This window comes from Tetrao urogallus, assembly GCF_951394365.1.
Source record: "Tetrao urogallus genome assembly, chromosome: 1".
NCBI lineage: Eukaryota > Metazoa > Chordata > Aves > Galliformes > Phasianidae > Tetrao > Tetrao urogallus.
The window spans coordinates 137,122,790-137,136,496 of record NC_136813.1 but is presented as its reverse complement, the minus strand read 5'-3'; the positions used below and the strand labels follow the sequence as shown (position 1 = coordinate 137,136,496).

The 13,707-nt window shown below is 44.4% G+C and overlaps 1 protein-coding gene across 1 annotated transcript; it reads left to right on the top strand.

Annotated features, from left to right (window-relative positions):
* Positions 1 to 1,806: 1,806 nt before the first annotated feature.
* Positions 1,807 to 13,368, top strand: WEE2 (WEE2 oocyte meiosis inhibiting kinase; the record flags this gene model as incomplete). Its single annotated transcript, XM_079538932.1, has 11 exons — positions 1,807 to 2,133; positions 5,166 to 5,362; positions 5,529 to 5,577; positions 8,382 to 8,554; positions 9,188 to 9,309; positions 9,927 to 10,073; positions 10,784 to 10,885; positions 11,213 to 11,298; positions 11,958 to 12,128; positions 12,214 to 12,356; positions 13,212 to 13,368. 11 exons carry the CDS (start codon positions 1,807 to 1,809, stop codon positions 13,366 to 13,368), a joined length of 1,674 nt encoding a protein of 557 aa, XP_079395058.1.
* Positions 13,369 to 13,707: the final 339 nt, after the last annotated feature.

The following is a 13,707-nucleotide window of genomic DNA, read 5'->3' as shown; positions in this document are numbered from 1 at the left end:
CAGGGACAGAGCATTAACATCACTAAGCAACCCTTTCCAGTGTCTCACCACCCTCACTATAAAAGACTTTTTCTTTATATCCAACCTAAATCTCCCCACTTTGACCGTGATGCCATAGAACATGAACCAGGAACATGGTCTCTGTATCTTTGAGCAGTCCTCCAGGATAAATAAGAAGTAAAAACAGTGGATTTTAGTTAGATGTGAAATAAGCCTTCCTCACACTCATGTTGATATTCCTTCTTGGGGCAATTGCTTCCCATAGCCCCTGGCAATAACAAAATGCAAAAATGCAAAAAATAAAATAAAAGGTTTGTAAAGGGCAGTGGGTACAACACCGAGCACCTGGCATGTCTTCCTCACAGCAAGTGAACGGCCTGCCACAGCCTTAGCGGGCAGCTTCAAAGATCTGAATGCCCTCAATTCTGACTAACAGGCCAGGTACAAGGGCAGGCTGACCTCGGCTTGATTTGTCCCTTTGTTTTCTGGTGGGAACCCTCCTCAACCTGTGCACTGGGAAGCACGTGCCTATGCTAACAAATCCCCATCTCTTCTGGGCTGTGATCACTTCCAACTTCTGCGTGGCCTTTCAGCAGCTCTCCCTGATGCCAAAAGGCTTCTGTGACCTCATTCCCAGTTCATTAAAGCTCATTCTGGTTCTTCTTCAAAGCGCAGGCTCACAGAGGTGGCAAGTGATGAGCTTTACACAGAGGCTTTGTCCTTTACCCACTGAGCAGTATTGGATGACCTGCACATGCCATTGGCATTGGCACAGCCATCCCCTCCTCTCCCAGGGCACATACATGGAACCCACATGCAAGCCTGTGTATTCCCCCTCACAAAGTCCAGCAGGTTAAAAATTAGGCTGCTAACCTCCCCGTGCTGGCTGTAATACTTCCCAACCTAACACACATCTAAATGCAAGATGTTAAATTCAGACCTAAAAAAGAGGAAGCGCTGGACCCATCCCCAGCAGATCCAGCATTTATGTAAGCAAAGCCCACAGAGGCTCCATCTCCGGTGGGATTAACACAAAGCAGCCTGGCTGTCAGCAAACATCACCTCCCCACAAAGCTGAAGGAGAGAAGAGAGTGCAGAAGCAAAGGGATGACTCAGAGCAGAGCTGGCTGCAGGCACAGCATTCAGGTCCATAGCAAAACCCCAACCAGCAGCAAAGGCAGCCATGCACAGGTGCTGCTGAGCTCCAGCTGCTTCCCATTAGTGATGATCCTGAGGTGTGGGGTGGTTATAAATGTGCTGGGGTGGGAGATGGGCTAGTTGTAGGGTGGCTGGTGGCTTCTTGGGGTTCTCTCTGCTTTTACAGATGTATGTAGAGGGAGGGACGTTTTGTGGTTGAACAGATTAAGAGTGAGAAAGGTGAAGGGAGTGCTGCAGTGCCTTGTTCTGGGGGACCTGGTGATTTAGTCTTTGTGATGGAGCAGTGGGTGAGGTTCCCCTTGAGGCTTACTGGGAAAGGCAGTTACTTCTGAGCTGTATCTGACTTACACCAACAAAGTGAAAGCCCTATCTGTTGTAGTTATGTGACAGGTAGCTGGATAGGGTTATATGTGGGGATTTGGGGATATTCCTTTATCAGTGCAATTGAATGACAGCTTTGTGTGCTCCGTGCCTCTGTGCATAAAGGGCAAGGGAAATTGGCACAGGGAGCAAGCATGTTAAGTTGGTCTAGGTGAGGAAAGGGGCAGCTACACTGCCTATGTAAGTAACGCTGTCTTTCTCTCCTGCTTTTCTTCCTCTACCAGGCAGGCTAGGCTCCACTCTATCAGCTCTATTTCATATGGTGACATGGATGACTGGGAGAACAACAATGACTTCATTCAGAGGCTGGATTTTTCTAACTGTGGAGAAGAGGGTGAAGACAGAAGCATTAACGAGGAGGATACACTGAGTTCCAGCCCAGTCAAGAGCTGTGACTTCCAGAAGTGGAACAGTCCTCTCCCTGCAACTCCTCACAGGAAGCTCAGTGAGATTTTCCTGAGCAGGACTAAATCCTGGATGAGCCCTACCCTGAAATCCTCCCCAGGTGTGAGCAGGACTCGTGGCAATGCAGAGACACCGCTGCACATCACTTGGAAGAAGCTGCAGCTCTGTGACACCCCACACACTCCCAAGGTACCGGTGTGCATTTCTGTGCCTGGGCTGGCAGGGGCTGTGGTATCACAGGGGCACTGCTGTATGTGTAATATGGGAAAACTGCTGCTAGTTCTGTGGGAAGTAGGTTTTTTTTGTATAAATCCTCGTTGGCCTTCTACTCTTCCATTAGAAACTGGGCCCACAGGCTCCTTAGCTGATTATTTTGTAAATGTGAATAGAAACCTGTGTGTGGGAGCAGGTTCCTTGACACGTTCCAAATTGTTGTTGAAATTAATTAATTGGTAATGATTCAGCCTGTGTTAAAAAAAAAAAACATGAAGAAAAAAAAATAGCCATTTGCCTTGGCTGTTCTCTCCCTCCTGCTCTGTGTAATGGGCCAGACACATGCAGCATTTCTGTAGGCAGTGTGCACAGTGCTCCCAGAAGGATAAATATATATTTGAGGTGCTAGTTACATAGGGGCAACTTGGAGGCAAGCAGCTGCCCTCACTGTCTGTTCTGTTCAGCCCATTTTTGGATACAAGTGGGTTTTCTCTTGATGAGGAAGTTGGAAATGATGCTGTTGCTGGGGTGTAATCTGTCTGGTGGACCTGGAACCTTTCCCATCAGCTTGTTGATCATTGATGCTGCTTCTATGTGCATGGAACTGAGCTGTTCAGGGGATCTGGGAAGGCAGAGCTTTGTTCACAGGGCAACAAATCAGCGTGTGCTTGTGAAGGAGGATCTACCTGTCTTCCTCTGTACCACTCTCCTCATGTGTAATTTAACTACAGGTCTGGCCTCTTTAGAGAATGTTCCCAGCCCCCTATTTTCTTTGAAACTTCTTGTATGAAATAGAATACAACTGATGCAATCTTCTGTAAGAATGATTGTCAAATCAAAGCCACTTTCTGTGTTCTTAGATGTTCCTGTGTTTCTGTTGCATGCACTGGCTTCTAGCATTCAAGATTTGTAATGCCGTGTAGCTCTTACAGGCCTTACAGTGCTCCTACTCTGCTGATAGATTGCTATTTGCTGAAGTAGCACATGTGATCAATTCCTTTAGTACTTCTGAGCTACAGTTTGACTCCTAGCCACCTAAGGATTTTGGGTTGTCTCCCTCCAGGCACCTGATTATGTGGGTAGAGGCTGGCCCTAAGACCACATGTGACTATGTGGCCATATAGACTCAGAGAACTGCTCTGCCTCTTCTAAGGGAGAAGTGACTCTAAAGGGCCTTGCTTCAACAATTTCCTGCAATAGTCCTTTAAGAAATCTTCCTGAATCTCACATTAAAATAGGTGAGAGGCCTAGCATTTGCCTTCCAGACCAGATGCACTGCTGGTAATGCTGAGTGCTTTCAGTGTGTGCTCCTGCATTCAGCACCACTGTTGGCTTTAAGACATGCTTGTAGCATCTTAACAGCAATTGCACCAAATCAGCAGGATTCGTTTGTTTGTGTTCTGGGAGAGATACCTTTGTTTCTCGGTATACTGCAAAAGACAGGCTCTAAAGGGCCTAAGTCTGCATGCAGAGGCAGCTGGCAGTGTTGATCATGGAATGTTTGAAAGAAAAAGAGTAAGAGCAGAGCCACATCTGCACACAGAGCAGCACTGATGCCCTAGGTAGACTGCATGGCAGAGTAGGCAGATGATTACATTTTATGAACTTAGTCCTCAGAACTGCTACAGCTAATTATGGTAGCTGCCTTGTTTTACAGTGAGTGTTAGCAGCTACTCTCAGATGATGCTACTGGAGACGTGTCTATCTGATACTGAAATTGAGCCCTAGTAGAGCAGTTGGTAACTGCATGCATGCAACAGCAGGCTGCAATGGTATTTTATATTCCCTTCTCAATTTGTGTCTAAACTAGAACATAGCCACAAGCCTACAGAGATTCAGATTGCTGGGTAAGTAGTACTTGGCTGTGTACTGTAGTACTGCTTTTAATGCATCCATATGCAGAGCTTTTCCAACAAGAGCATGGGTGTATAGGTTGGACCTTGAGAAAGTGATTGAGAGGAACTTCAGGGCTACAGTAACTCAGTGGCTACAAATTGTCAATATGGTGTTGAAATAGAGGCATGTCCCAAAAGTAACCATATCCCTGAGTACCACACTAGTAGATGAATGCACTCTACTGTGTAAAGATCTTTTTTTTTTTTTTCCAGTCAAACACCAGGGAAAGGGGGGAAGGAGTTCCAGTTATGATCTGGAGCCATATCTTTGCTCATGAAGCCATTCTGTAGGACCAAAACATGTATCTTGATCTTCATGGTGGAGCGTTCTTGGTTAAAAGACTACTTTTAAGAGCATTTTATCTAGAAGGAAGAGATGTAATAAGAGCACCTTTAGAAACAAGTTAAAACCAAATTGAATCATGAGACTTATGTCAAAAAAGCTGGTGGTTATAAAGGGGTCACATCATTGTGAAAATCAAGTAGACCTTTCCATTCCTGGATCAAGGCTGGATGCTTCTTTAAGCTAAGGTTTTAGGCAGGGAGACTGAAACCTTAGTTGCCTGTCTTTTGCAGAAAGGTAAATTAAAATCCAGAAGTTCTGAAACCGGAGTTTATCTTTCCAAGGAAAACAGTTTTCTGGCCACCTTGCCAGCAGCCATACCTAAATATTTCTAGTAACTTCCCCATAGTGATGCTGCTTACCACTGGGGAACTGGAAGGGAACTTGGGTGGTGCCCCATCTCACTTTCCTGACAAACCTGTCCTGACCAAACTGATGCAACAGTCCAGGCTTGACAGAACACAACTATGGTGCAATTTCTGTGGCTCTGTAGGAGGGGAAGGTGAACAGTTGGTTCCTTTTGAGCTTGCAGAAATGGCTCTGCAGCCTAGAGAGCAGCAAACAGTCTGAAAAGGTTTAGTGAAGAACTCAACACTTTATGAAAGGAGAAGAAAATTTAGGCCTTGGTGTTTAGGGCTTTAGTGATTCAACTACTCTGAGAAAGGGATCAGTTTCCTTTGATTTGCAGGACAGCACTGATTTTATTCTGACTTCGTGGCAACAAAGGTATCTTGCTGGCTCATCTACTGCTCTTTCTTCCCTCAATATAGAGCCTGTTATCAAAGACAGCTTTTCCTTCACCTGGGGCAAAGGTCCCACCCAAAGGCTTCAGACATCTGAGATTTACTCCTGGTGCTGACTTGGATGACTCTACTCAAGCTTCTCTTGTCAACATTAATCCCTTTACACCAGAGTCATACCGACAAATGCTCTTTCTTCCCAATGGCAAGCGGAAAGCCAGAGAGATGTAAGTGAACTGCTCTTAAATAACAGGTGGGGAGGAGTTAATTTCAGCAAGACTAGTAATGAAGGATACATTTTTAGTACCCGGGCTTATTTGCTAACAATGAATTACCCACTTCAGTAATATATATTCAGTGATACATGTAGACTTTCCTGAACTTCTGTTACAGAAGGAATCCTGATCTAAGAGGCCAGGTAAAACAGGAGCTACCCACCCAGGTGAGTGCCTCTGCATAATTCCCCCCTCAATATGATCATAAGATGCTTACCAAGTCTTAGTGCTTGGTGAAACTTACTCAACCATTGGGGTTTAAACTACTGTGTGACAGAGGATGGTACTTGTAATAGAATCATTCTGAGCTGAATGTCTGCTGTTAAGATTTGAAATAGCAAACTTGGCAATGATTCCTCAAGGAAGCTTGTACCAAAGCAGATCTGAAACTTATACAGGTAACTCTAAAACTCATCTGTTTTGGTCAATAGGTCATGTCATGGTTTGGGCTCCTTGGGGGGCAGGGAGTAATTACTGTATTTGTGTATTATTGAATTACTCTAAATAGAGACTGTACCTATGTGGTTTGAAGGAGCACGTGTATTGCTGTAGCTATGAATCAGTGTACTGAACATCATTGGATGGGAATATAATATATTTTCTACATTGCAAATAATGTATAGACCTGTACCACAGAAAAAGATCTGAATGATTCTGATGTGGATGAGTACTGAAGGCTGAACTTCAGCTGCAGTAGTTGCAATGGCAAAATCCTGAAATGAGGCAGTAAATTCTTGAATGTCTCTCAGTAGGTGAATGTCTTTTTGCTGTAGGTCTTGTTAGAAGTATCCTCTTGACTTCTCTGACTTTAGAATGTCCCAAGCAGTGTTTCATGCTAGTTATCAAACTTGGCCACCTTGCACCTCAGTAAGAAGTAAGAAAGTAAGTTTCTTTTGTAAGAAAGCTGAGGTACAGAGAAGGGGCTCTGCTGTGAGACCAGCAGATCTGAGGAGAGCCTGGCTCCCACTGTGACTTAAGTGATAATATCAGTAAATGCAGAGCTACCTAGATTCATGGCCTTGTATACCTTGGTTTTTCAGACTTGACATAGCAAGTTTTGATCAACTGAAAATTCCACTCTGACCAGTGCATGAATTTAGCTGTAATGAGGCCAGCTGTGATTAAGTGTTATTTTGGCTCTCCACTGAAGCTGTGGTGATGCTGGAAGATGAGCTTGGCATACCCTAGTTGAGCATCTCCTGGCTGATGTCCTTTGCTCTCCTTCTGCGGCTGGTCAGGAGAGATGTGAAAAAGTATTTGGACTTCTTGCCCACCCCACCAAGGGCTTTCTTATTCAAGTGGGCTGTCTGTGTATTTTGAAGGCTTCACTATACATTTCCTGCATCCATGGTCCAGCAGGCACAGTCTTTAAGCATGAAACCAAAATTTGCTGGAAAACCTCTGTGGCAGTGTGTGCTGGCTTGCCAAATGGGGCAAGGAGCAAGATTGAGTGTGCCCTTGGCCAGCTGGCAGAGCTGGGTCCTGCTATCCTTACTTCTCCACTTCTCATCCTTGCTGGCTTCTGGAAAGGAAGTCAAGTGCAAATCAGATCTGTATTCAGGTGAGGTAAAAATCTCAGTTTTCTTGAGCAGCACTTTTAACCAGGTATTTCTTGTATGTTTTGTTCACTGTAACTGAAATACCTAGGCTCACTTCAAGAATAATGATACCCTCTAGTCGAGAAAACTGGTATTGCAGAAAACCTGTAGCAGGTGTAATAATACACAGCTGTAGCTTCTCAAGCATGTGGCATTTGGGACTGGTTCTTTGGAAGAAAGTCTCAATTTTTGTCTTACTGAAACATTATTCCTGCATTCATTTCAACCATAACTGAAACAAAATTGTTACTAGAAGCTGTTTTTATTTCCTGAGCTAGTATTTAGCTGTCTTACAAAATTTGGCTTGTTGTGAAGAGCTGCTGTTTCATGTGGGCCACATCTTTCTGACTGGGGGACCAAATCCTTCCTTTAAGGTCATATTGCAGTCTAGCAGGAATCACAGCAGTGGTTTTTGTGGGAATTCATGTGCAACAGGAATCCTTGTCCCTGTAAGGGATGTAGAGGGATAAAGGGAAATCACATAGTCCAGTCTCTTGTTCCCTTCATGCGCCACTACTTTTTTCCTTCTCTCTCCTGCTGGTAGACATCACTCTACAAGCAGTACCAGCACCTTCTATTTCTCTGATGACTGTCACTGTAACAATAATGTTCCAGCTGCTCTGCAGGCTTTTATCCCTTGGTACAGATGTGGCTCTTGGTGAGGAAATAGCCGGGAATACAAACACTTAGACCTGCTGAAGTACAGTTAGTCAACAGCTGTTGCTTCAGAACCAATGAGATCCTCAGCTGGTGCACAGTGTGCTTGCTGTAGGTGACTTTGACTGCCAGCATAAAGCAGGTTTTATGTAGCTGGGGTAGCATCAATTTCTCCTTAGCTCCAAATAGTCAATAGCTCTCATTTAAACTCAAGCTGAGAATGTGAGTGATGGATACAGAAGTGCTGGACTTCCATGTATCAAGTCTGGTAACAAGTCTTCTCAAGTCTGCAGTAGCTGAGCAGAAGGCAAATACTCTTTCTGCAGTTCTTCCTTGTTTTACTTCATTTGTTGTGGGTGCAGGAACCGGACTGAGCTGCCAAGAGAAGGGATATGATGGTAGTAATGCAAGCCACATACAGCCAACTAAACTGTTTCTTTAGTCCTTAGCTGCATTTTCTAACCCTATGATTAGAATAAATAAATCTTGACTGAGCTGGATGAAGGCAGCCTTTGTTAGGCGCCCAGAAAATTACAAAAATCTTGAAGTGGAAGATACCAGTTGAAAGTCTGCATGCATGTGGAGAGAGTTCAGGATGGGAAAGGGAGTAAAATGGGTCTTGTGTTTGGATGAATGATTCACAGCTCTAAAAACGTGATGTGTATCTGAGTCTTTCAACTCATACTGCTGTCTCTGCTGTACTTATGACCTTCTAGAGGTGTCCTCTGAAAGACAGCAATATGGTTTCCCGCTACCAGAAGGAATTCCTGGAACTGGAAAGGATTGGTGTAGGGGAATTTGGTTCTGTCTACAAATGCATCAAGCGCCTTGACGGATGTGTTTATGCCATCAAACGCTCCAAGAGGCCTCTGGCAGGATCCTCAGATGAGTGAGTGTGCTAGCTGAAATGATGGACGTGTTCTTGGGAGGTGTGATCGGGAAGGAGGGAGTGTGAATATAAAGGTATCTGAAGAGTGGTGGGAGCAAAAACTGGCTGCTGTTTAAATAAGAGGTGGGAGGGTGAAGAAAGATACCATTTTAGGGCAAATAAATACAAATGTCTAAGAGAGGAGAAGCCACATGCACTATAAAGTGATATGGCAGCTTACCCAGAATCCTCATACCCCATGCAGCCAGTCTGTCTTTAAAACAACTATTAAACTATTTACTTGTGGTATTGGCCTTCCACACAACCTATTTGCATCCGTATTGACCACCTAGTGTTATTCTGCATGCTGATGTGTCGAAGCAATGTCTTTGAAAGTACCTTTTCCACTTTAATAGAAGACTTGTTCAGTGGTGCCTGCATTGGCAGCTGCTTGACAAGCTTGAGGTATTCCTGAATATCCATTTTTAAGGCTTTGCTTCAGCAGCTGTGAGTCAGTCCATCTGCCAAAATCTGAGTCCAAAACATCCCTGCTTTCCCTTTCCCGAGTCAGGCTGCAAATCAAACTCATTGTATGGTCCCACACAGTACCCTGACATCCTGTCACCAATGCTTTTTCTGTGCATGCTTCTCTAGGCAGCTGGCATTGCGTGAGGTTTATGCTCATGCGGTCCTTGGACACCACCCCCATGTTGTGCGCTACTACTCAGCATGGGCAGAAGATGATCACATGATTATACAAAATGAACACTGTAATGGTAAGGGCTGGAGTGTTTTAAAGGCTGAGACATTGGGTGGGTGCAGCTGAGATGAATGTATCTTATGTTAACATCTTGGGTAGGAGAAAGGGCTCAACAGCCTTAGGGGAATGGAATTAAGTAATGGGTTTTGAACTGTTTACTCATGCTGCAGGCAGGGTAGAACACTCACCTGGATTTGCTCTGGACACATTTGGTTAGGAAATGCTGGGGAATATGCTTCTGGCTATCAGAGGAGCTGTGAATGCTGGTGTGTTGTTCTCCTTGCTCAAATGCTACCTCAAGCTGGGAGCTATGATAAGTGGTGATGGCTGTGTAGAGTAGTAATTGCAAATCTGGTGCAGGTACCAGTTAAACATGGGTGCAGATGTTTTCTAGTGGCTGAAAAGCTGAGACTAAAGGAGAAGTGGTGAAAATAAAGATGATGGGAGAGAGGCAATTATATTTTTCTAGTCCTGCAAAAAGGCCAATCAATACTGAGAGCCACAACTTATCTGCCTTGTTGTCAAATGTTGCATTCTTTAATCACATCTGCTGCTGGGAGCTTAATTTCCTTGCTCTGAACACAGTGTTCCATGAGGTCTTCTTCGAATCTCAGACTGACTGTTTTCTTCTAGGTGGGAGTCTCCAAGATGTGCTTCTGGAAAATGCAAAGCATGGTCAGTATTTCCCTGAAACAAAGCTGAAAGAAATTTTGTTACAAGTCTCCATGGGACTAAAATACATCCACAACTCTGGCCTTGTGCACTTGGATATCAAACCTAGTAAGTGCAGCATTCTTCCTCTATCCTCTGAGAACTGCCCTTTCCACACTCTGACTCTCCTGGTAGACTTCTTACAGTGCTTTAAAGGGAAGAGGATTTTATCCTAGAAAGTGAATGTGCAGTGTGGATTCTGAAACTTTCCACTACTGCTGCTGTAAATCTGAACCTTCTGCAGCAGTTGGTATCATTTGACTTGTCTTGTGATCTTATTTACGGGAATAGTTTCCACTACTGGAGGAGCTAGTAGGGCTGCTAAAGGAGGAAGACTTCCTTATTTGCTATTGTTTTGTTGTACAATGCTTGATCTTTGTGAGAAACTGGAGTGAGAAGTGAATATTTGTTCTGTACCTACCCCGAGGGATTATATTTCTGCAAAAGTAGTAAAAAACAAAACAAAAAACTATCTACTTTGTGCAGCTGAGCATGGGCATATTCATGGCAGGGTTCCCTCTGCAGTCATGTGGTTAGATCCTCATAGTGGATGCTCTGTCCTGCTGAAACGTTCCTAGCAGGGGGAGCAGAGCGAGGGGCAGAGAAGGTGATTACAATGGGTAATTTTATATGTAAGATGTAACAGTTTCCTGTTTCTGATTGGGCAGGAAGCATATTCGTAACTTGGTCTGCAAAGCATGTGTAGCTTTACAGGTGGGTTTACCACAGGATTGTCTGGCTGTTCTACTGATAGCTGCTAAACTTCACTTGTCTTGCAGGTAATATCTTTATCTGTCACAAGCTGGCAGTTGAGGGCCAAGCTGGGCAGGAAGAGAGTGACAGTGATGATGAGTTCTCTTCTGGTGTGATGTATAAGATTGGTAGGTTTTAGCTCACATTGCAACTACCTTACTTCTAAGGTTGCACTTCTGCTTGATGGTGCTCTGTCCTGGTTGCTGAAGGGGTTTCTATACAGTACTGACATCATTCAGCATCATTTAAAATCATCCTAAAAAACTCTTGTACTCACCAGAATTAATTCCTCTAAAGCGACAAGCTTGTTTTCCATGCCCGCATTTCTGTTTAAAAGCAGGCTTCCCTTCTTTTGCTGCTTCTGGTAGTTCTGCTGGTACCTTCTGGAAAGTAGAATTTTATTGATCTACTTCAGTTTGTTCTTAGTCGTTCTTTTTTGCTTGCTTGCTTTTTAGGTGATCTTGGCCATGTGACATCAATAGCAAACCCTCAAGTGGAGGAGGGAGACAGACGGTTTTTAGCCAATGAAATTTTGCAGGAGGTAACAGTTGCTGATGGGGTGGTTTGGTGAACAAGGGTAGTGAGCAAGTAGAGAGAGATCAACAGTAATTAAGGCAAGGAACATGCCAGAATAATGACTTATCTCCTTTTTTCCTGCATCAGGTCTGGCTGTGAAATTGGTAGTTGACTTAATTGGAGAAAAATAATGTTGTCCTAACATAATTTATATTGCTCTAACATGTTTTAGAAGCAAGTTGAGATTACTGCAACTATTTTTAGCTTCTAGGGGTAAGTTGGACAAAGTTTTACAGTCCATTTCATGTTACATATCCAGTTGATATGAATCTGCTGGGTGTAACTACTGATGAATGCTTGCACCTGCAGAAATGCTTTGCATACCAAACACTGATCAGGCAGTGTGGAGAGGTGGAAAGCACTGCTGGGGGGATTATGCCCTCTTCTGAAAGATGCATTAGTTCTGCCATTGTGGCCTGTGAACAAAAAGGAAATCCGTTTGTAATAACCAGCTTAGATATGTTGATCAGCTCAAGTATTCAAGACACAGGAGGACAAACATAACTTAGGGGTGGTGAAGGCTGTATCGTGTATTTGTTCAGTTGCTGCTTTTTGAGCTGGTATCCCAACACACCTCTGTTCAATATAACGTTCTCTGTATAAATGTTCCTCTTATCTCTGCAGCAATACTTCCATTTGCCAAAGGCAGACATCTTTGCCCTGGCGCTCACAGTAGCTCTGGCAGCAGGTGCAGGACCATTGCCTCACAATGGGGCCATGTGGCACCACATCCGCAAGGGCAATATCCCATTGATCCCTCAGAAGCTTCCCAATGGCTTTATTGAACTCCTGAAGGTGAGGCAGTAGCCTTAACAGGAAGGGGGTTTTTCCAGGTGGCATGTGACAGGAAGAGTTGTAAACCCTGACTTTTGCCTTCTAGCTCATGATCCATCCTGACCCAATGGAAAGACCCTCTGCCACAGCTCTTACTAAGCACCCAATCCTCCGTCCTTCACTTGGAAAAGCTGTGCAGCTCCAGAAGCAGCTAAATGTGGAGAAGTGTAAGACTGCCATGCTGGAAAGGTAGGGCTTTTGTGAAGCCACTGGGGGAAAAAGGCAGATTTGATTAGTTGAGCAAGTGTTGATGACCAGGCTTGAATGCAGGGAGGTCCACCAGCAGAAATACCCAGTGACACTGCCTGGATCTACAGGGTGGCAGGGCTGTAGGTAGACATTCGTAGTGCCAATGCAGCTGCAGTTCATCTCCGGCTTGTGGATTCTGGCTAAATTAGAGCAGTGAACTTGCACATCTATTGAGTCATGGATGATGGCCCATGCTGGTACAATATGCAGGCAGATTAACTGATACTGAGCTGAGATAGTGGTTCAGCATGGAAGGGAAAGAGAACTACCAGGTGGTTGCAGGCACCCTCTTCCCATGCTCTCTCACTGCTGCTGGCAGTGATGTTTTGAGATACTAGGATAGTTGCACCTTCCCTCTTGTTGCGGTATTCAGCTAGGAATGGGTTTACAGAGTAGGAAGAAGAACACATGCTCTGGGAGAGCAGCGAGAATCAGGGTAGGAAGGCAATGGAGAAGAAACATACCTTTATTAGGCATCTACTGCATGGAGTGGCACTGACTTCAACTCAGTCCCACCAATAACAATACCTGAAGCAATGTGGAGGAGAAGACCTACCTAGCGGCACTTCACAACAGTGCTGGTCTGGGTGCTTTTTGCTGACCTCACGTGCTGACTGCATAAGTGATCAGTTGATCCAGTCTGCAGGGGTAGTCATAAAGAACTTCTAATTTTCCAAATCAATGCTGGCGAAGTGTTAACTCTCCGATGCAAGGCTGTTCACAGCCTCTGACAGTTGACAGGCATTCATGCATGGTATAGCTTACTTCCCTTCTCTTCCATCTCTTCCCTTGCAGGGAACTAAAAGCAGCTCGCCTTGCCCAGACCCTCATGAAGGACCAGCCCTTAGGAAATGCCAACTTACAGAAGTCTGAGACCTCTCCAAAGAAGAACAACAAGCGCCTTGTGGGAGGAAAGAGTTGTCGCTCATTTAGCTTTACTGTGGGTTACTGAACTTCTGTTATTTGAAAGGCTCTTGCTGCTGAATGACACTGAGAGCACAGGCTCTGCACAGACCAATGCCCTATGCTAGCTCTGCTTGTAAATTTTATTTGTTCCCTCACTAACTATGGTGAGATACTGGCTGAGGAAAGGGAAGAATGATTAGCTCTCAAGCATAAGATGCGATTTAAGAATATTTTCCTCAGTATTGATGTTTTTTTTGTGTAACTGGTCTTGTTCTAGACTAAGGATAGTTCATCCACAGAAGGAAAAGGATGGCATTTCCTCTAATTTCCTCTACTTCCCTTTGCTTAGATGGACACTGATCTTTGTTTTTACTGCTGACCTCCT